Genomic DNA, 21,093 nt, shown 5'->3' with positions numbered 1-21,093 from the left:
AAACTCTAAATAAGGCCCTTAATTTTGAGGATGGCAAGCGGTATTCATGTATCAGTATTATAAAAAGGCAGTATGAGTCTGTATGGTCTAGGGATGGCTATAAGATATGGTTTGTATTGAAAAAATGTTTTTTTGTTTGTAAACACTGCATGAAAAGGGGGAAGAATTGTCTGTTAAAGTACAGGTTGAGGTCCACAGCCATTAGGCACATCCCTCTTATGCATACTTGGCAATATTCTCTAAATACTATGTATACTTGCTAACATTCTCTAAATGTTGAATCGCTACAATGCAAGGAAACAAACTGACCCAATAGAAAGGATCAGCTTAATATGGACTTCGATTCAATTCCTCATCTGCTAGCTGCCTGCTGGGTGAAGAAACTGAGTTCAAATTAGGGTGTCTGTTTTTAGAATGTTCCTTCCAACATTTCAGTACACCCTCTGTCCACTGTGTCTGCATGGCTCAAATGGAGGAGTCCTACCGAAAGATTAGCCTGATCCTTTTTTTTTTTTTTTTAACTCATTGCTACTAGCTACCCTAATCTGCTGGAAACAAATCAAGATGTATTTTATGGTTCTTTTTTATTCTTTCAATAACACATGAACCTGGAAATCTGACAAGGCAAGGGATGAATCAGTCGCAGGCCTTGCTCTTTCAATGCAGCAGACACTTCCCTTTGGAGTTTTTGGATCAACCTATCTGATATTTGTCTTGCTGTGCCCGACCCCCACTGGCCTCATTAAAATATTCTTTCCCTTTGGATATAGTACAGCTTTTTCTACAAAGCAACAATCTCAGATCATGTCCCTGTTCCTATCTCAGATTACGTGTCAGCCTCTTTCTCACTCTCCATCTCTCGGTCCACCAGCTGTCTTACAGTCTCTCAGTCTCATTGTCATTTTCTGTCCCTCTACTTCTCTCTGTCGTTCCTTTTTTCTCTCACACTTTCTCTCTCCTACCCTCCTCTATCCCACCCTCTTTATGCACCCCTATTCGCACACTGTAGCGAAAGAGGAGGATGGAATGATAGGTGTTTCTGGACACAGTTCCATAGGGTCTAGGTTATACCTTGCTATAAGTAACTGCAAAGCCCTCAGTTCCTTCCCACCAGCAACACAGAGGCAGCCTGGCACATAGGGAAATTGGGCTGGTGAAAGGTCAGTCACAACAGCTCTGTCTGATATTACTGACACTGTCAGAGACATGTTGGCCTTTTTTAACGGAACAGGTCTATCAAGATCTACTCAACCTTTAAGAAGAGGTTACCTCGTAGAACTGTGTGACTTTCTCTATGGAGTGGTAGTCTGTAGTGGTCTCTTTCTCTATTGCATCTCTCTCTCAGGATCAGAGCTCAAGTAGACCTTGCATCATGCTAGTGAATGGACTTCTGCATATATAGAACCTACCAGGCTCCCAGAAGCCAAGGTTATGGACCAAGTGAGGGAGGAGGGTGTTCATGGAGTATCATCCTGCTCCAAGTCCATCAGAGCGCTCCTTGTCCAGCCAGGCTGCCTCAGGCATTTTCTTACAGGCCAACAGGACTGGGGCAAAAACAGTGACAAAAAAAGCCAGTCTCTAAAAGGCAGGTTGAAAATTGAAAAGGGCAGCCATCTGGTAGGCTGCACGCAGAGACAGACACTGAGTAACTCAGCGAAGGCGCGCTGGACATTTTTAGTAACAATGACCGAAAATGGAAGCAGAAGGCCAGTCTGACTCAGTTTCCCTCAGCGCCTCTCCACCCAAATCTTTCTTCTACATCCTTCCTTTTTTATCCTACTATAATTCCTTGTCTTCTTTCTCCCCTTTCCTTAAGCCTCTCCCTTCTCTTGTAGGTCTTCATATTTCTTTCCATGTTTACGCTTTTGCCCATTTTATTTCTCCCACTCTTTTCCTCTGCCTCTTTCTCCCTTCTCCCTCTGTTCCCCACTCTCCATTGCCTTTGTCATTGCCTCTCCCCACTTTCCTTCATCCAGCTTTTTCTCAGTTCTATTTTTTTCACCTATTCCTTCTCATTTTCCCTCACTCTATTCAGCCTCATATCTGAAGCTAGCATATTTCCGTCTTCCTATCCGCTGGTTCTCTCATACCAAGTTCCCCATCTCTCTTGTTTCTCTCCCTTACACCTCACATTCTTCCTTATTTTCGCTCCTTTATCCTCATTACAGATCTATCCATCCATCTACGTACCCTTTGCATTCATTTTAATTCACCTCATGGCCCGTGTTCTGTTACCAATCTTCACAGTTTCCTCCTTTTCTTCAATCTCTCTCCTTGCTCCACTTGCCTCTGCAATGGACTATGGGTGAGAAGAGAGCATGCCCAAGACCTAAGAGTGAGGCAGGAAATATTCATCAGGGTACTGTACTCAGCACCTTTCCCTTCCACTTCCTCAGTGGTTAACAAGTGTCCCATGTCCTGTGTTATGACTAAGAGCAGATATGCGCTTGGTCTGCATTCACTTTACACATCTGAACATTAAGTTTGCCACTCCACAAAACCCCATGGTTCATTCCAAGCTTGTCTGCCCTGTTCCGAATTTCAGCTTCCAGTGGGACTGCCATCATGCATATAGAGCCAAGGGAGAAGGAGAGTCCCATAGTGAAGAGAAAGGCTGCTATATGGCTAGCAGATACAAAGGCACTCCTCTTCTGTTGGAATATACAGCGAAACAGTAAATTGGTTCCTCCATTGGTTTGTGGAAGAACCAAAGGTATCTTCATCTGATGTCTTTTACAGGCCAATCAAGTCAGGTCAAAAGCCTCTATTTGTGCCCCAGCTTCTTCTCCAACCACGTGTACGAACACCATTATAAGCAACCCAAGATTACAAGCAAACTGTGAAACCAATGGGAAAGTCTGCTATCATGTGGGAAGGAAGATAGACTCCTCCCTTCATACTGTTAGGAGACACAGGTGTTTCAAGAGAGGAAGAGAAGAGTTCCTTCCAGTTCCCACATTGCCTGCTAAACAAATACAGGAAGGCTGAACTTTCATTGCCACATCCCTGAAAGATATAGTTTGAGATTGATTGTCCCACGCCAACTGCAGCCTGATATAGCAAACTAAGCATGTTTACAATAATGTTTAAACAGGTCAAATGCCTTGATAAGTCAAAGCCTTTCGGGTTTAGTTAGCTCTCCCATAGAGTTGAGGACTGATTCAAACTCTTTTAGGTGTGGCAGGAAGATGTCTAGTCAAACTGAAGGTTATCAGGTGGGGTCAAAAATTCTCTCATAAAACATTCTCTAAACGCAAGTGCTACTTCCAGTTTGGCTTTGCCAATTTTCCAAAATTACATATCTGGAAATGGTCATGATAAGGGCCCTTACCACAAGAAATCAGAAAACGTTTACAAGCAGAAAGCAGCTAATTTGCTTGCTCAAGTTGTGTAACAATATTTTAGCCACCTCCTGTAAGCTACTGTGTGTGCGGGGTGTGTTCCCTCACAGTATCGCCCTCTGTGTAGAAGTACTCCACTTGAGCTGCAAGCCCACACCACATCAGCAGCGTTTTAAGCAATACATTTAGATGTTAATATGCCAAAATGTCAGTGGTAGTGGAAAAATTGCAACAACCTGTCCTTAATGCAACAAAACAATAATAAAAACGCTATAGTTATTACTAACAGTAAAGTCCTTTAATATATTCAACACCACTAGCATTCAGTAGCTCACCAACATATTGCTTCCTTGTATATGTATCATATACAAAATTATTTATTTAGAATGCCCATAATTGTAATTCAGTAGCTAAAAGTCAATAGTCTCTTTAAAACCAATGAGTCCTTGTAACTTTTTAAGGAGAGACACGTATTGCTCCAGTGTCATTATTTGCACCAAAATGTAGCAAAACCAGATTTATATTTTATTTGGACTCAAAATGCCTCCACATTCAAGCATGTTTTTTGAGGGATTTGAATTTTAGCGCTTCTCATAATAAACTTGATGCATTTTGGCCTTTCACCATTTCCACAGACTCCTAAGGACAACAACAAGGACTTCCTTATTCTAAATGAAGTTCAAGCAATCATTAGTGGGGAAAAAAGCTGTGATTTTCTAGCCTTTTTTTGATGATCTACCACAGAACACACTTCTTGATTGAAGAGTTGGGCTGCTGAGCATCTATTTAAACTTTTTCTAGTAGCATTCCCTTAGGACAGGAAGTTCCTCCAAAGAATTTACATTCAAGTTAGTCACCAATTGCACTTAGCCGTACTGTCTGTCATGCCATTTCTGCTCTCAGACATGGATGTGAAGCTCCCTTTCAGTAAGAAGCCCACAGTACGTTCACTAACCGAATCTGTCAGAATTATTATAGTCGCCATATTGGCCATGGCAGAATTTGACCCAGAGGACTAGTCATCTTAACTGGGTGCTCTTTTAAATTCCCTTTCCTTTCTTTGCTCCAAAGAATCCTACAAAGAGCTCATCATCCACAAGATGACATGCAGCCAGTATGGAAACTCAAAGCATTCTTAGAGTCGAACCGATGGCACCTATTCTCTACTTTGGAAGGGCGTGGTGGAGCAAAATAAAAAATGGCAGAGCTTTAGTTTGGCCAGCGTGAAAAAGTGTCCGACTGTTGGGTAAGAAAGCTACCCAGGCCCTCAATGCAAATTTGTCTAGAAAGAAGATAGTATAAGGTGGATGCACTCAAAGCACCTGCAGTTCACTCACAGGCTGTGTAGAGGTGACAATCTGAGCTTTGATTTTCAGTAGTTGCAGTGAACACTTGTGGACTGGCTCAAAAGGTGTACACATAAGAAACGTCAACATTAAAAATTCAAGTTTCATTGAGGCATGGCAAACGGATTTGGGCGAAACAATTGAGTCAGACCTTCTGCTAAAATGCATCACAATAGCTGATTTGAATATACAACACTGATCATTTAAACATAAAAGACCAAACAGACAAGAAAATAACCCACAACAGTGTCCACTGTAATTCAAATGATAGGTCCGAAGATTTTGGCCTGCAGTGGATTGGTAGGACGAGCACCCCACCACGCAATGAATTTCTCCTAGCAAACAGCATACGTGGACTTCAATGAAGGACGCTGGGCTACAAGAATTAAATCGACCACTGTGGCTGGCATATCAAACAAATGTAACTGCTGTTGCTCAATCACTCTCCATTGAGATGTAGGTAATAGAGACCTGGGTGCAGGACCTGCTCTGACACTGGAGGTCCTCCTAAAGTGGTAGCCCAATCAGAGGGAAAATACTTATGCCTAGGAGCTCTGGGAACCATACACTCCTAGCCCAGTCTGAGGCAATCAAATTGCCTATAGCTGGATTCATCCTAATTTTCCTTAAAACTCGAGGATGACAAGGGAGCGGGTGGGAACACATGCAGGAGTAATGTGGCCCATGTCAGTCCAAATTTGTCTTCCAGTAATTTTGCTGAAGGAAGCTCCAGTGCGGAGTAGTTTTGATACTGCACATTCTCAACGGTGGCAAGCAGATCTTTCCAGGGAATGCTCCACTGATCGAAGATGTCTCTTGCAATCTCTGGATGGGCTATGCCACTTGTGATCTGCTAGCTAATAGCCACTCATCACATCTGCTCTGATATTTAGAGAACTTGCTTGATGTTTGGCTACCAGAAAGATGGTCTTCTGGTCCAGCCACCTTCAGAGGTATGAGCCCTCCTGGCACAGGATACAGGATCCCAACTCAGACCTGCTTGTGGCAGTACCACATGGTGCATGTGCGCCTCATCCAGCCTCCCCTTGATGGATTGCACAAGGGCTTTCAAGGTCAGATGGATTGTCAGCAGGTGCAAAAGACTGATGAGGAGCTGGCCCGCCTGAGAGAACAGTCGCTTATGATCTCCACCTCCACCCAGCAGTGATGCACCTGTTGCAACTGTATACTATAGATGAATAAGGGAAAGTGGCCTGTTGCAGGTGAGGGTGGCGCTTATCTACAACTACAAAAGACCCTGCAAGATTTATCAGCCCTGATGCTGTGCCCACTGAAACCTGAGGTTCCATTGCTTGGCCTGCATATGCCATCTGGCAGTCCAGATAAGAAGAATGCATAAGGCTAGGCCTTCACATACTAATGAGTCCCTACAGGTCCTTAGTATTGCCTCTTATTGCTCACTGACTGCTGGGATAACAAGTCCTTTTATTTCTGAGTAATTTGGAGACAACACTCCTAATTGCAGACCATCGAATGATGTTTTAATTGTTATTGGTTTGAACTTATTTCTCATTTTTATTTTATCTTGTTTCCCAGTACTAGCATTTGCAGTGGAGCCTGCTGGACGCTAGGGGATCAGCTAGACTTCAGTTATTTATTTCTGATCAGCTAGACTTCAGTTATTTATTTCTGTTGCCCCATCTAGTTTCACTTTCTGCCAAATTCTAGTATTCAAACCCCCTTAGGGATGATGCCCTAATTAACAGGCTTCAGTGAGGGTGTACAGGTGGCATGCCAAAGACAAACCCATCTGCCCCCGACTGCACCTTGAGCCAGATACCCTAATTTATTCTCAAAGTACTCTACTAAACATATTATGTAATTTGCACAAGACCTTAGTGTGCTTCACCTTACTGGTAAGACCTGCTCTTTCAAAAGTGATCTTGCCCCTAATTTTTTTTTTTTTATTGTGATCAGTGTAGGTCTATTTCCCTTAATCCTTCGCTCACAGAGTTTAGTCATCTAAAATTCATGTCATTTCTCAGCTCCACATTCTCACCTTAAGTGCTTCTCTATAAATGTCAGGTCCATCCCTAAAGACCATCTTAATATCTTCAAGTTCTTACAAACTTGTAATCCAGATGCTGTTTCTCTTTGAAATATGGCTCTAACCGGCTACCAAGCCTGATATCGCACTGGTCTTACCCCCAGGTTTCTCTGTGATTCCCTATGATACAACTTGACCACCCCACTAAATGTAGAAGAGAGGTACCAGTGATTTGTTGTTCATGGTTGTTATTGCTATAGCATCTCTAGACGACGTCACAGTTGCTTGCCCTAAAATGTCACGGAGTGGTCTAAACTTACATTAGAGACATTTTAGGTCGACTCTCACTGCCTCTCTTCCTGACATCACAGACAATATTAATACTGCAGTTTTTAATTATGACAAATTGATTAAGTCGGCAGTAGACTCCATTACAACTATAAAAACTCTTAAGAGCCATCCTAAGTTACACTCAGCACCGTGGTTCACTGATGGATGAGCTGTGCAATATGAAATCCAATTGTAAACAACTGCAGTGGAAATGGTGTGCCAACTACTCTACCGGTAAACGTTTTGGGTATCAATTCACTTATAGGGAATATCTGATATAATGTAGTCAAATACATCATGCGCACTGACCTTTTTAGACCCACAAAATACTGTCAGCAAGTACCTCATCCACAGAAAAGTTTGAAATTGTTAAAAAGGTTCTTCAGCCCTATAGCTTGTGCGCAGTCTGCACCTGACAGGCCTTCTGATACAACTTATCTACACTCTTCAGATTACATAAAATCCACAGTACCTCCAAAACACCAACTTGTGATTCATAAACATAATACTGGAGACCAACCCTTTAACAGCAGAGGCTCCCTTCTTGCTACAATTCAGATAGCCACTACTAACAAATACAAAATTACCTTTATTGCCAAAAAATCCAGTTGAATATCTTACCCATGCCCTCCAATATTTTTAGAGCAGGTACAACAGCTGCAAAAGTCCCAGACAGCTGGAAACATGTGCATGTCATTCTGTTTTAAAAAAAAAACAGTAAATACCCTGATTTCTGCTATCGCCCAATATCTCTCCTTCAACTGCTGACCAAATTCATGGTGAAAATGATTAATAGGCAGCGCACAAAATACTTTGAATTCCATACTCGCCTTGATTTTCCACAGCGGGGATTGAGTGCTAACCGAAGCATGGAAACCGCTCGTCGCTACTATGGAAAAATTTAAGCTGATCATAGGCTATGTAGATAGATTATGCTTTGCAGGTCCACCTTGATCTGTCTGTGGCATTCAACACCGTGTCTCACCCTTTCCTGATAGACAGACTGCAAAAGTGGAATCTGCCAGTCTGCACTGAAATAGCTGACAGATGACAGGCTGTCTCCTCTACCTCTTGCAAATCTTCGGTCTCTCTTGTGGACAAGGGAGTGTCTCAGGGTTCCTCTCCGAGACATACACAATTTAATATTTACATGACAAAGTTAGCCAATTTGGTTCTCTCTTTTGGCTTCGATATCCTCTCTTACAATGATAACACGCAAATTGTTGTCTCCAGCTGTAAAAATTGTGTGAGAACCAAATTTAAATTCCAAGAATACTTATCTGCAGTCTCCAGCTGATTGTGGCTTAACTCAGACGAAGGTGCTCCTCCTGGGCAATTTTTATCACCTACGGACTGATGATTGGTGGCCCTCCAATCTCGGCCTTGCTCCTACCCCAGTCACATTGGTTAAGAATCTTGGAGTCGTGTTAGGCAGGGACCTACTGATGGCTATGCAGGCGAGATAAATTGCTTCTTCCTTACACTAAAAAAGATAAGGTCAATTTTCAAAGTTCTACCTCTTAAAATTAGCTTGCCCAGCTTCAAAGAATAGAGAATGCGACTGCCAGGATGAATGTGAATCTTCCTAGGTCAACACATATTTCCCCTTTTTATGGGCGAGCACAAAGTGCTCCATCCATTCTGTAATCTCTCTTTGGGCTTCAAACCATGCCCATGCTACGTCAGTCACTTACATTGGTTGGTGGGCTTGCCTTTTAAAATCCGCTTGCTTTCATTTGTGAAAGGCATGCATACGTCATGCCTTTTCCGGTGTTTAGCCCACCTACACAGCACTGGTAAAGTACCAAAAACATACGAGGCTCGATGTTTTCAGCCTGTAGTCCGGACTACTTTAGCGGTTTATTTTCCACGCAGCGCAATCACATTTTTAAAACACTTTGCTTGCTGCGTAACTTCCTTTTTGGGAACAGTCCCAAATATTTTTCACAAAAAAATTACATTCCATTGCCCGGCCAGGTTTGTGCAATGCTCCTCTGCTTGTTTTCTTTTCATCATCCTTTATATACATTGTTATAGATGGAGAGGCCAGGCCTTCTCTTACCTTGCTCCAAAGTATTGGAATATGCCGCCTAAGGCTCTCCACAAGTAATATTAAAAAAAACACAGTAGTCCAACAAACCTTAGAATCATCCTCCCCGAGACCCAGGACTGAGCCTGAAACATTGAGTTCATATCCTGAATGTCTCAGATGTGTTGCAGCTGTGGAACAGTCTTGAATGTCACCATGTCCAGTATAGCCCCTATCTATGTGCTGCGCTCAGGTGGTCCTTCAGCTCATTGATGAAAAGCCCCAACAACATCAGTAGTTCAGATGTCACCCAGAAGAATCTTACAAGTGACTGCGGCAAGCCTGCTTTGAGCAGCCAGTCATCGAGGTATGGGAACACATGCATCCCTAATCTCTGAAGGTGGGCAGTGACCACTACATCATATTCATGAACAAAAGAGGTGCTATGGTAAGGCCGAAAGGGAGCATGGCAAGTATGAAGTGTTCTGACCCCAACGTGAGCAGCAAGTAACACCTGTGGGACTCTGCATGACGGGTATGTGGAAAAATGCATCTGCAAGTTCAGGGACTGCATCATTGAAGCAGTTCAGGAAGGACCTTGCGACCTGGCTCTTCGACTGAGCAGCACGCCCACATACAGTGCCTCAAGACCCTGTGGGTGATTAGCTGCGCTCTACAAATTCTTGATTGACTGACTGATTGAGGGACACACTCCAGTCTGCTGGGTCAAGAGTAAAAGGCATCCAAGACAGGTTGCGCATTTTCAATTTGTCTTTCCTTAGAAAGGCATTCAGTGGGTAGAGGTCAAGTATAGACCAATGGACTCTGTCCTTGAGGATGAGGAAATAGCACAAATAACATCCACCTCCTCTCTCCGAACAGGACACCTGCTTGACAGAACTATTGCAATTAGAAGGTTGTCTTCTTGCACCAAGACAGAGGAATGGACTGCTGACAGTCGCCTTGAAGTGGGGAAAAACTGGACGGGAAGGAAGTCAAAAGCAGGGTGCAGCCCCTTTGAATAATGTGCTAAACCTATTTGTCCAATGTGATGGTTCACTAGTCACAGAATCCTGCCTCTTACCAGCTGGATGTGGGTCTGCAAGGTCAAATTAAAGCAGCTTGGCAGTGACTGAAGCAGGGGAGGAAGGGTTACAGGAGAGCTGTCCCTGCTGGTGCAAATGACCTAGGCCTACACCACAACCTCTACCACAAAAGGTTCAGTCTGCTGCTAATGGACAGGTTGAGAGGGCTGGCTTTGTCAAGCCCCCTGGAACAACCCCTAAATGTTCTGTACTTTTGGTGGATTCAGATCATACTTTCCTGGGGGTTCACCAGTGGGTTTCACACCTTTTTCCACCACAAACTGCATGCAGCTAAAAAGCACACATTTTAGAAAACAATGACAACAACTTAGAAAAATTCAAAATCTGTGGTATAAATTAGATTTTTAGTTTTACACCTTTGCCGGTATCTGAAAGCTGGGAATATGGTGATCTTAGCACAGAAAACCTTCTGTTAATGACATTAAAAAAAAACACTTTGTTGCATAGCACATTTTCCAATTTAAAAAAAAAGAAATTGGCTATATTTTGACTATCTTCTTGGTTCCTTCCAGATGAATACACAAACCCTGTATATCTTTAGAATCTCCAACAAGTGGGGACAAATGAAACAAATTTGGCCCAGACACATTTTGTGGGAAAAAAAAGTTAGGAAAGCTTAAGTCCGAAGCAAGGCCGGACTGGCCATACCGGGCATCAAGCGTTTCCCCAGGACGTAGAAAGGGTGGGGGCGCTTTTGTTACTGAGACGCTGGTTTTGTAGCAGTGCTGCAGTTTCAAAAGCACTGCAGAGTTCCTTTTTTATGCAACCGTTTTCAGGCAACAATAAAAGTGCCAAGATAACTCTGATGATTAATGTACCTGCAATCGAGTTTATCTAGTGCCAGTTTGACTGATCTAAGACAGCGCAGTGGGTTAATATGCCTGCTGCAAAGAACGTGTACTATGCAAGTTACAGAACAGTATTTATGTGCAATGCTCAGTGGGATACTGCTTTTGCCACAGAGGGAAATCCTTCTATTGCTGTGCAGTTCATAAGTTACAATCATAATCAAGCACAGTGAGCTATGAACTGCCATCAAAGAGCTGAATGAAACTACATGGTACAGGAGAGAAAGTTATGTTTTTTCAGTCTTTGATTGTCCTAATTTTGTTAAAAAAGGATTTGTTGGGGTAGAAATAAATTGTTATTAGTAAAGTGAACCCTACCCACTGTTCTACATTCTAAATCCTGAGTCATGCTTCCCCAGACCAAGCACTCTTAAAAAATGCCTACCAGTATGGATGACGTGAATCCTACACCTTGTATTCCCCTTCTTTCTTATAAAACATTTTCTATACACTGATTTACACACGTATGATTCATTGTCTCTGAATGTGTGTGTGATATAAGATGCTCCAACATCCTACACTGGATTAGAGGTGCTATAAAACAAATGAAATACACGTGAGGGGCTATGAAGAGATGAGAAGCACTATTTGAGGGTGAGGGTAAGGGAATCACTGAAGAGCCCCAATAAAGACTACTGTATCCTGGGGGAAACGCCCTGAACGCCAACTCCGTAACAACGAAGTCGTGGACAACGAAAGCGGAACAACGCTTTCGTTAACCATGACTTTGTTGTTTTGTGCCTTAACCACGCATGTGCTGAACAACGCACATGCGTGGTTAAAGCACAGAACAAGGGAGTCGGCTGAGGACGACGACGCAATGAGTCAGGTAAGTGGGGCGGGGTTGGGGTTTTAGTTTTAGGGGTGGGGCGGGGGGTCGGGTATTTTTAGTTTTAGGAGCGGGGGTGGGGGATTGGGGTTTTAGTTTTAGGGGCAGGGGTGGGGGGTCGGGGTATTTTTAGTTTTAGTGGTGGGGCGGGGGTAGGGGTTTTAGTTTTAGGGGCGGGGGTTGGGGGTTTTAGTTTTAGGGGAGGGGGCGTCGGGTGGTTTAGGTTTAGGGGAGGGAGGGGTATTTTTAGTTCTAGGGGCGGGGTGGAGGGGTCGGGTATTTTTCATTTTAGGGGCAGGGGTGGGAGGGTTGGGGTTTTAGTTTTAGGGGCTGGGTTGGGGGTTTTAGTTTTCGGGGTGGGGGGTTGGGGTTTTAGCTTTAGGGGAGGGGCGTCAGGCGGTTTTAGGTATAGGGGCGGGGAGGGAGGGGAAGGGTATTTTTAGTTTTAGGGGCCAGGGTGGGGGGTTGGGTATTTTTAGTTTTAGGGGGTGGGGGGTCAGGGTGGTTTAGGTTTTAGGGGTGGGGGTTGGGGTGGTTTTAGGTTTTAGGGGGCGGGGTGAGGGGTTGCGGTAATTTTAGGGGTGGGGGTTGGGGTGGTTTTAGGGGTGGGTTGGGGAGACAGGTAATTTTAGGGGCGGGGTGGGGGGGGTTTAGGTTTTAGGGGTGGGGTGGGGGGTAGTTTTAGGGGCGGGGTGTTGGGGTGGTTTTAGGTTTTAGGGGTGGGGGTTGGGGTTGGTGTGGTTTTAGGGGTGGGTTGGGGGGTCGGGTGATTTTAGGGGCCAGGTGGAGGGGGGTTGGGGGGCTTTAGGTTTTAGGGGTGGGGTGGGGGGCTCGGGGTAGTTTTAGGTGCAGGGTGGTTTTAGGTTTAAGGGGTGGAGGTTGGGGTACTTTAGGTTTCAGGGATGAGTGGGGGTTGGGGTTGTTTTAGGGCAGGGTGGTGGTCGCAGTAATTTTTTACGGATGAGGTGGGGGTTGGGGTCGTTTTAGGGGCAAGGGTGGGGGGTTGGCGTGGTTTTAGGGGAGGGGGTGGGAGGGTTGCGGTAATTTTTAGGGCGGGGGTGGGGGGCCAGGGGGGACGCATGCTGGAACCATGCATGCCTATCACTTATGCCTTTACCAGGAATGCCCTTACAACAAAAAATCGTTGTTAAGGCATTCATAGTAAAGGCATTAGTGGTAACAACACGGTCGTTGTTCCGATCTCGTTGTTCAGGCATGCGTTGTTCCAGCATGCGTTGTTCCGACATACATTCGTATCCTGGTGCCCTGTAAGGTCATCATTTACTATGCTTAGAAACTAATACACTTGAACATATAATGAAAAATCTGTTGTAGAATGCAATGTTTTGGGCATTTTTTCCCAAAACTTTCTTTGGGGCGGGGGGAAGGTCCCAAACCCTGTTGTAATGGGCAGGCTCACTCGCTATGTACCCTATGAGGGCTGGTCTGACAAAATGTGCCAGGGCTGCTTTGGGTTCCCACTCCTGCCCTGGTCCAAAGTGGCCCGAGCATCAATAAAAGGCTCAGCACTGGGGCCAGGCAAGGCTAGTGAACAGGGAACAAATGTCAACAGTCAGTCACGACAAAAACATAAACATTGTGAAATTTTGACCGATCAGACATTGGTAAATAATAGGTTTGCAGACTACTACCAAGAGCAGTACAAGGGACACAGGTGCACCAATGTTGTAGAGATGTAATCCTATTAGATGAAGCAAATATGCATATGTTAGACGAAGAGTAAAGCGGGATGCTGAGTTCACCCATAAATATGGAGGGTATAAGGTGAGTGAATACACAAATGAACTCAGGCAAGACCCTAGGTAGAGTTAGGTTGAAAGTGAAAATTTAAACAAAACATACATTATCCAGTTAGGCCTCCCACTGCTGGACATGTTTAATGAAGTGTACAATGTCAAATAACCCCTATGTGACTACTATCACCACCTTTCCATGACTAATGGTGATAATGAAAGTCATGGTACACCAGTGGCTGGGAGATTGACTGGGGTTATGTGTACCACACTGGGGGGAGAACCAGGCAGGTTTTTAGAGAGACCAGGAAAGCATCCCACAACATCAGAAGGGCCTTTCTTTGACTTCAGTGCATACATGATAAGCAGGTTTCCATGGCCTTTGCCAGCCTTGATACTGATAAGGCGTCTGATACTGTACGGCCTTACACTGGAGTTGTTCCATCGATATGGACTGGGAGGGCAGTTCACATTTGCTTCAAGCCACCAACCGTGAAGCTATGGCCAGAGTCCAGAAAATGTATGATTTCCATTTATCCTACGCAGACCGTTCAGATGCTAGACGATATCCGGTGTACTTCCAAATGATTAGGCATTATCCACGTGGGCAAACATGCATAGAATGTACACCATAAAACAGTGGCTGCATTGTTGGAAAGGTTAGATAAAGCAGTTACATGATAGTTATAGCAATTGACGATCCGTTTTGGCCTATCTAAAATCATAATGGTCCTGAGAATATTAGATGTTATGCAAAATATGTAGTTATTAATCGTGGATCAGTGCATCACGAGACATTATAATGAGAATGCTTCTGTGAGGAACAAGTATGGCATGCATAGGCCTGGATATACACTCATTACCATGGAGACTGCGGAGTGCTTGGGGGGGGGGCCTTGGGATTTGTTGAATTCTGCATCCGTGGAGGGATTTCTTGGTTATGCCAGGCTGTCAGCCATCATAAGAACTGCAGGGCCAGGCCAGAAATACATTCTTTGAATCAGAAGATCTTATCACTAGTGGGAGGCAGGACTATCCAGAGCGTGAATACCAAAGGAGTCCACACACTTCGCCCTTTCCCTCCACTCACCTTTCCTCAGTCTATTACCTCTCTCTTCCTGTGCCTCATCATACCGCCATTTTTCCCTCATTGTCTAGGTGTCTTTTTCGGTCAACCTGTAAACTGTTGCTCTTTTGCACATCCGGTTCCTCAGATCCTGCCACCATAGTCGCTCTCCCGGATTATCTAAGGCCCTCTGCCGAATGCAGTCCCCAAAGCAAAATGGGTCCTTAGATAGCAATTGCAACTTGATGCAAAGCAAAAGCAGCAACAGGGTCGATGTTCCTCTCAGTGAACAGTTATGGGACAGTCAGCAGCAGTCCAAGCTTCACTCACACACACACACACACACACACACACAGCAGCGCTGTCAGTTCAGTGCACATACAAAACAGGTATGGGACAGTCAGCAGCAGTTTAAGCTTCACTTACGCACACATCAGCGCTTTCAGTTCAGTGCACAAACAAAACAGGTATGGGACAGGTAGCAGCAGTGCAAGCATCACTCACACATAAATGTGTACGTAGGAGTGCTGTCTGCTCAATGCGCATACAAAACAGGTATGGGACAGGCAGCAGCAGTGCAAGCATCAATCACTTATAAATGTGTACGTAGCAGTGCTGTCAGCTCAATGCACATACAAAACAGGTATGGGACAGTCAGCAGCAGTGCAAGCTTCACTCACATAACTGTACTTCGCACATAGAAGCGCTGTCAGCTCAGTGCACATACAAAACAGATATGGGAGAACAGCAGCAGTGCATGCTTCACTCGCACGTAACTGCACTGCAGACATAGCAGCGCTATCAGCTCAATGTACATAAAAAACAACTATGAGACAGTCAGCGGCCGTGCAAGCTTCACTCACTCGTAACTGTGTACTGCAAATGTAGCAGTGCCATCTTCTCAATGTACATACAAAACAGGTATGTGACAGTCAGCAGCAGTGCAAGTGTCACTAACACAACTGTACTTTGCACATAGCAGCACTGTCAGCTCAGTGTACATCTAAAATAGGTATGGGACAGTCAGCAGCAGTGCAAGCTTCATTCACACACAACTGTACTGCACACATAGCAGCCCTATCAGCTCAATGTACATACAAAACAGGTATGGGACAGTCAGCAGCAGTGCAGGCTTCACTCACACATAACTGTACTTCACACACAGCAGCGCTATCAGCTCAGTGCACCTACAAAACAGTTATGGCACAGGCAGCAGGAGTGAAAGCTTCACGCGAACATAACTACTGCACACATAGCAGCACTATCAGCTCAATGTACATACAAGACAGGCATGGGACAGTCAGCAGCAGTGCAAGCTTCACTCACACAACTGTACTTCACACGTAGCAGCGCTGTCAGCTCAGTGCACATACAAAACAGGTATGGGACAGTCAGCAGCAGTTCAAGATTCACTCACAAATAACTGTACTTCACACACAGCAGCGCTATTAGCTCAAAGTACATACAAAACAGCTACGGGACAGTCAGCAGCAGTGTAAGCTTCACTCTCAGTTAGCTGGGTATTTTGCACATAGCAGCGCTATCAGCTCAATGTACATACAAAACAGGTACGGGACAGTCAAGCAGCAGTGCAAACTTCACTCACGTAACTGTACTGCACACAGCATCGCTGTCAACTCAGGACACATAAAAAACAGGTATGGCACAGGCAGCAGCAGTGCAAGCTTCACTCACACATACCTGTACTGCACACATAGCAGCACTGTCAGCTCAGTCCACATAAAAACAGGTATGGGCAGCATCAGTGCAAGTGTCCCACACAACTGTACTGCACACGTAGCAGGGCTATCAGCTCAGTGCACATACAAAACAGGTATGGGACAGTCAGCAGCAGTGCAAGCTTCACTCACAAATAACTGTACTGCACACATGACAGCACTGTCAGCTCAGTGCACATACAAAAAATATATGAGACAGTCGGCAGCAGTGCAAGATTCACTTACACATAACTGTGTACTGCGCACGTAGCAGAACTGTCACTTCAATGCAAATACAAAACAGATATGGTGCAGGCAGCAGCAGTGCAAGCTTCACTCACATATAACTGTACTGCGCACGTAGCAGACTGCTAGCTCAATGCAAATACAAAACAGATATGGTGCAAGCAGCAGCACTGCAAGCTTCACTCACATATAACTGTACTGCGCACGTAGCAGACTGCTAGCTCAATGCAAATACAAAACAGATATGGTGCAAGCAGCAGCAATGCAAGCTTCACTCACATATAACTGTATACTGCGCACCTAGAAGCACTGTCAGCTCAACGCACGCACGAACAGGTATGGGACAGGCAGCAGCAGTGCAAGCTTCACTCACAAGTAACTGTGTACTACGCACGTAGCAGCGCTATGAGCTCAACGCACGCACAAACAGGAATGGGACAGGCAACAGCAGTGCAAGCTTCACTCACAAGTAACTGTACTGCGCACGAAGCAGCGCTGTCAGCTCAACGCATGCACAGATATGGGACAAGCAGCAGCAGTGCAAGCTTCACTCACAAGTAACTGTACTGCACACATGGCAGCACTGTCATCTCAGTGCACATATAAAACAGATATGGGACAGTCAGCAGCAGTGCAAGATTCACTTACACATAACTGTGTACTGCGCACGTAGCAGCACTGTCACTTCAATGCAAATACAAAACAGATATGGTGCAGGCAGCAGCAGTGCAAGCTTCACTCACATGTAACTGTGTACTGCGCACCTAGAAGCACTGTCAGCTAAACGCATGCACGAACAGATATGGGACAGGCAGCAGCAGTGCAAGCTTCACTCACAAGTAACTGTGTACTGCGCACGTAGCAGCGCTATCAGATCAACGCACGCACAAACAGGTATGGGACAGGCAGCAGCAGTGCAATCTCCACTCACAAGTAACTGCACTGCGCACGTAGCAGCTCTGTCAGCTCAATGCACAAACAAATAGGTATGGGACAGGCAGCAGCAGTGCAAGCTTCACCCACAAGTAACTGTACTGCGCACGTAGCAGCGCTGTCAGCTCATCACACACACTAACAGGTATGGGACAGGCAGCAGCAGTGCAGGCTTCACTCACAAGTAATTTCTGCGCACGTAAAAGCACCGTCAGCTCAATGCACAAACAAATAGGTATGGGAAAGGCCGAAGCAGTGCAAGCTTCACTCACAAGTAACTGTACTGCACACGTAGCGGCCACTTAGAGTGGCAAGAAGTGCAGATCGACTATGATCTTGAAAAGCCATGTTTTATACCAGGTTTTCAGCTCCAAGAGCTTTAATAATAAAATTTCGTTTTTTATAAAGTACTTACTTAATATAGTACTTAAACTGGTGTAACTAACAGAATTCACCGACCTCGGAAGGATGGAAGGCTGAGTCAGTCTTACTAGGATTGGAACTGCAGATTACCCACGTCACAGTCAAACGTTCAGCTCACAGATTCATTTTGGGACTTCTAACACACAAATGTTTGCGCGATCTGGAGGACTGAATATAAGCATTTCAAACATCAAGTATATTACGTATCTCTGCCATGCACATCAGCATGATGGGGAAGTTGTTTTAATACCTTTCAATAGGAAATGTTATTGAGCAAATCAAAAACTTGGCATGAAGCACACTGGTCTGGAAAAAGAGGTCAGCCGGGGGAATTTAGTACCGGTCCAGTTACATACATCGCAGCCCCACTCCCCAGGTCCAAGGCTGGACACGGACAAGCGCACTCGCGCGCTCTCACTGCCCTTTTTCTCCAGCCCCTGGATCGGTGGCCCCAGCAGGTATGTGAAGATCACAGCAGAATAACGCTGCTCGTGGCGAACAGGCCCCGGACTGCACTCTTCCCCCTACAGGATGCCCCCTCGTCTTCCCTTGAAATGCCATACGCGGGGGAGAGAGGCGCGCCCCAGCCATGCCACCTTCAGCAGGCACAGCTCGGTCTCGCCGTTATTTTCTTTAAATGGCATTTACTTTTGTAAACAACCAGCTCGCATTGCCTGCTGCCCCCCACAGGGCCTGGCAGGGCCTAGGGTGTCAGGTACTGCCCCAGCTTGCTCCCATCCTCGTCCAACACTGGATTTTAGCTGGTAATGGCATTTTCCCCAGACCAGGTTACCGAAATCTATATTTTATTAAAGACAAGAAAGCAGCTATTCCATGGCTCTTGCCTCACCTTCTTAGATACTACTTTTTCTCAGGTCTCTTTCTGTTACTGCAAAATGCGGCTATAGGTAGCTCTTTCTTACCATTGTATCTCGATGTGGTTTCTTGGTTTAGCCGGTGCAGTCTTTGCCACCGAATTACCTTTGGGTGTTAAGTATAGAAAGCGGACTTTGTTAATCGGTGCACCATGGCAGCCTGACTCTTCGATCATTGCCTTTGCAGTGCTGAGGCGCTGGCTTCGTCGTCCAGAAGTGCCCATCATGTCATTGTCCCTGGGCCTCCAGTGAATATTCCTGCTTTGCTGGTTGACTCTGGTTGCCTTCTCTCACTGAAGCCGTCTCCCAGGAGATGTTGCTGACTGTTCTCTACATCACAGGTATGTCTTTGTGATGTCACTCATGCTTCCAGGAAAGGCTGCAGCAAACATCTTTCGTCCAAGATATAGTGAGAACCTTGCCCAGGCCCTGCCTATGAACCTGTAGTGTGGTTAGTTTTACGTATATTTTGCGCATTAGCTTCAGGCTTTAGGCCTTTGTGCACTTTGCCCTAAATGTATTTTATTCATTTGCTAACAGCTTAGAGCCTCTGTGCACTTTACTCTAAATGCTTTTTATTAGGCTTCGTACTGTTATTTTACAAAATAGACAGTTCTACGGTGTTGTTTTTTGTTCATATCACACTGTTTTACCTACTTCAGCACTGGAGTTCTTCATAACATATTCACTCTGTGCTTCAGTCAAGGATACAGTCTGGTACATTGCCGATAGACGTGGTAGGAGTTTAGATTTGGCATTCCTGCGTTGGGACATTTTGTGATCACGATGACATGTTAGTTATAAAATCACTTCCTTGTCCCAATATATGGAAGAGGGAGATTCCGACCAGGGAACCACAACTAGACGCTGACTGCCTCGTTGCAGATGCTGAACCAGATCACAGGCCTTTGCTCAGGTATGAGGGCGTATGTCTCCCTAGTGATTCAGAAAGGCAAGCTAGAAGCTCAACATGCTGTGCTCTAAATAGAACAAGCAGAGGGAGAGTAGAAAATAATAATATGCAATATGATAGCTTTGTTCTTGTGTTTTACTCTCCTGGTGACTATTTCAATCCTACTATGTTGTATTGTGCTGGTTATTGCGGCTCATGCCTTAATATCTAAAATACAGTCGTTTTATTAAAACATTATATAAAACTTATACTGTCTTTGTCATTTGTATATGAGACCATATTGTAAATGAGAGAGTTGGTTTGGATCTGAGTGACCACGACTTCCCTGAGAAGTTCCAAAGATGTCATGCGCTCGGCTGCCCAATCATCTCTTCCCCATGGGAGAAATGAGGCACTGCTAGTTAGCCGGAGCAAAAACCGGATTTAGGGTGACAGAGTTCCTTACACGTGGGTCAGACTCAGTACCCCACACCGTTATCGATCCTGCTGCCTAGAAATCCAGTAGTCTCATTTAGGATAATGAGAGCCCACGCGACAAACCCAAGGTGCAGCTCCTTAATTCGCCTCTCTTCATAAAAGTCACCTCTATCCCAGGAGCTATTTATAGCCAGTAGGTATAACAATGAGCATGGCCTGAGAGTCCCACAGCATCTTCAGAACTATAGAGAGGGGCTTGCGATCCTTACTTGGCCATAACAAGTGCAGTGGTAACTTATGCCATGAAAAGAGGACACTGTTACAAGAGTGTGTGAGCTAACTGTGTTACCCCTTTTTGGTTTTAATAGCTTTTTCCACTAGACCCAGGTCCTGTTATCAAACAAGTGGTTCAATGGAAAAAGTGTCACACAAGAGTAACCGACTACTATTCATAAATATTTGTGATCTTAAACCAAAGCTTGCACTTAAAAATATCTCTAGATGTTTGAAAATATATGTGCGGATTTGTAACTACTAATCAGTTATATGAGTCACGTTAATATATTCTGCTGATAAAACACCTGTATTCATACAGTTCATCATGAACTACAGATTACAAAGATGACAACTTTTTCATTGTTAGAAGCATAAAAACACATTGTTCTGAATCTAAAATCTGCTAACTGTACTTGTGTATGCCTTACCAGTTTGATTCTGTCCTCACTGCGCAAGAGGTTGATCATCACCTGAAGGTGCTGAGGCAAGTCACCTGTTAAATGGGATGAAAATAACATCAACTACAAGATATGTTTAAACCTAAACGTCACCTAAACAAAGCAAACGTAAGATGGATAATCAGGACATTCTGTAAATAAATTAATGGTTGCACAGGCGATCAGTCACCCACGACC

General features: G+C 44.7%; 1 protein-coding gene across 1 annotated transcript in view; it reads right to left on the bottom strand.

Moving 5' to 3' along the window:
- Positions 1 to 21,093, bottom strand: part of SSH1 (slingshot protein phosphatase 1) — a 339,738-nt gene that overhangs the window by 167,021 nt on the left and 151,624 nt on the right. Inside the window, exon 4 of the mRNA XM_069214779.1 lies at positions 20,887 to 20,951. Coding sequence (XP_069070880.1) covers positions 20,887 to 20,951 — 65 coding nt within the window. The remainder of the gene's footprint in view (positions 1 to 20,886; positions 20,952 to 21,093) is intronic.

The sequence above is a fragment of the Pleurodeles waltl genome, chromosome 11, assembly GCF_031143425.1.
Source record: "Pleurodeles waltl isolate 20211129_DDA chromosome 11, aPleWal1.hap1.20221129, whole genome shotgun sequence".
Lineage (NCBI taxonomy): Eukaryota > Metazoa > Chordata > Amphibia > Caudata > Salamandridae > Pleurodeles > Pleurodeles waltl.
Note: the sequence above shows the minus strand (reverse complement) of the source record. Positions and strands in the feature narration are given on the sequence as shown.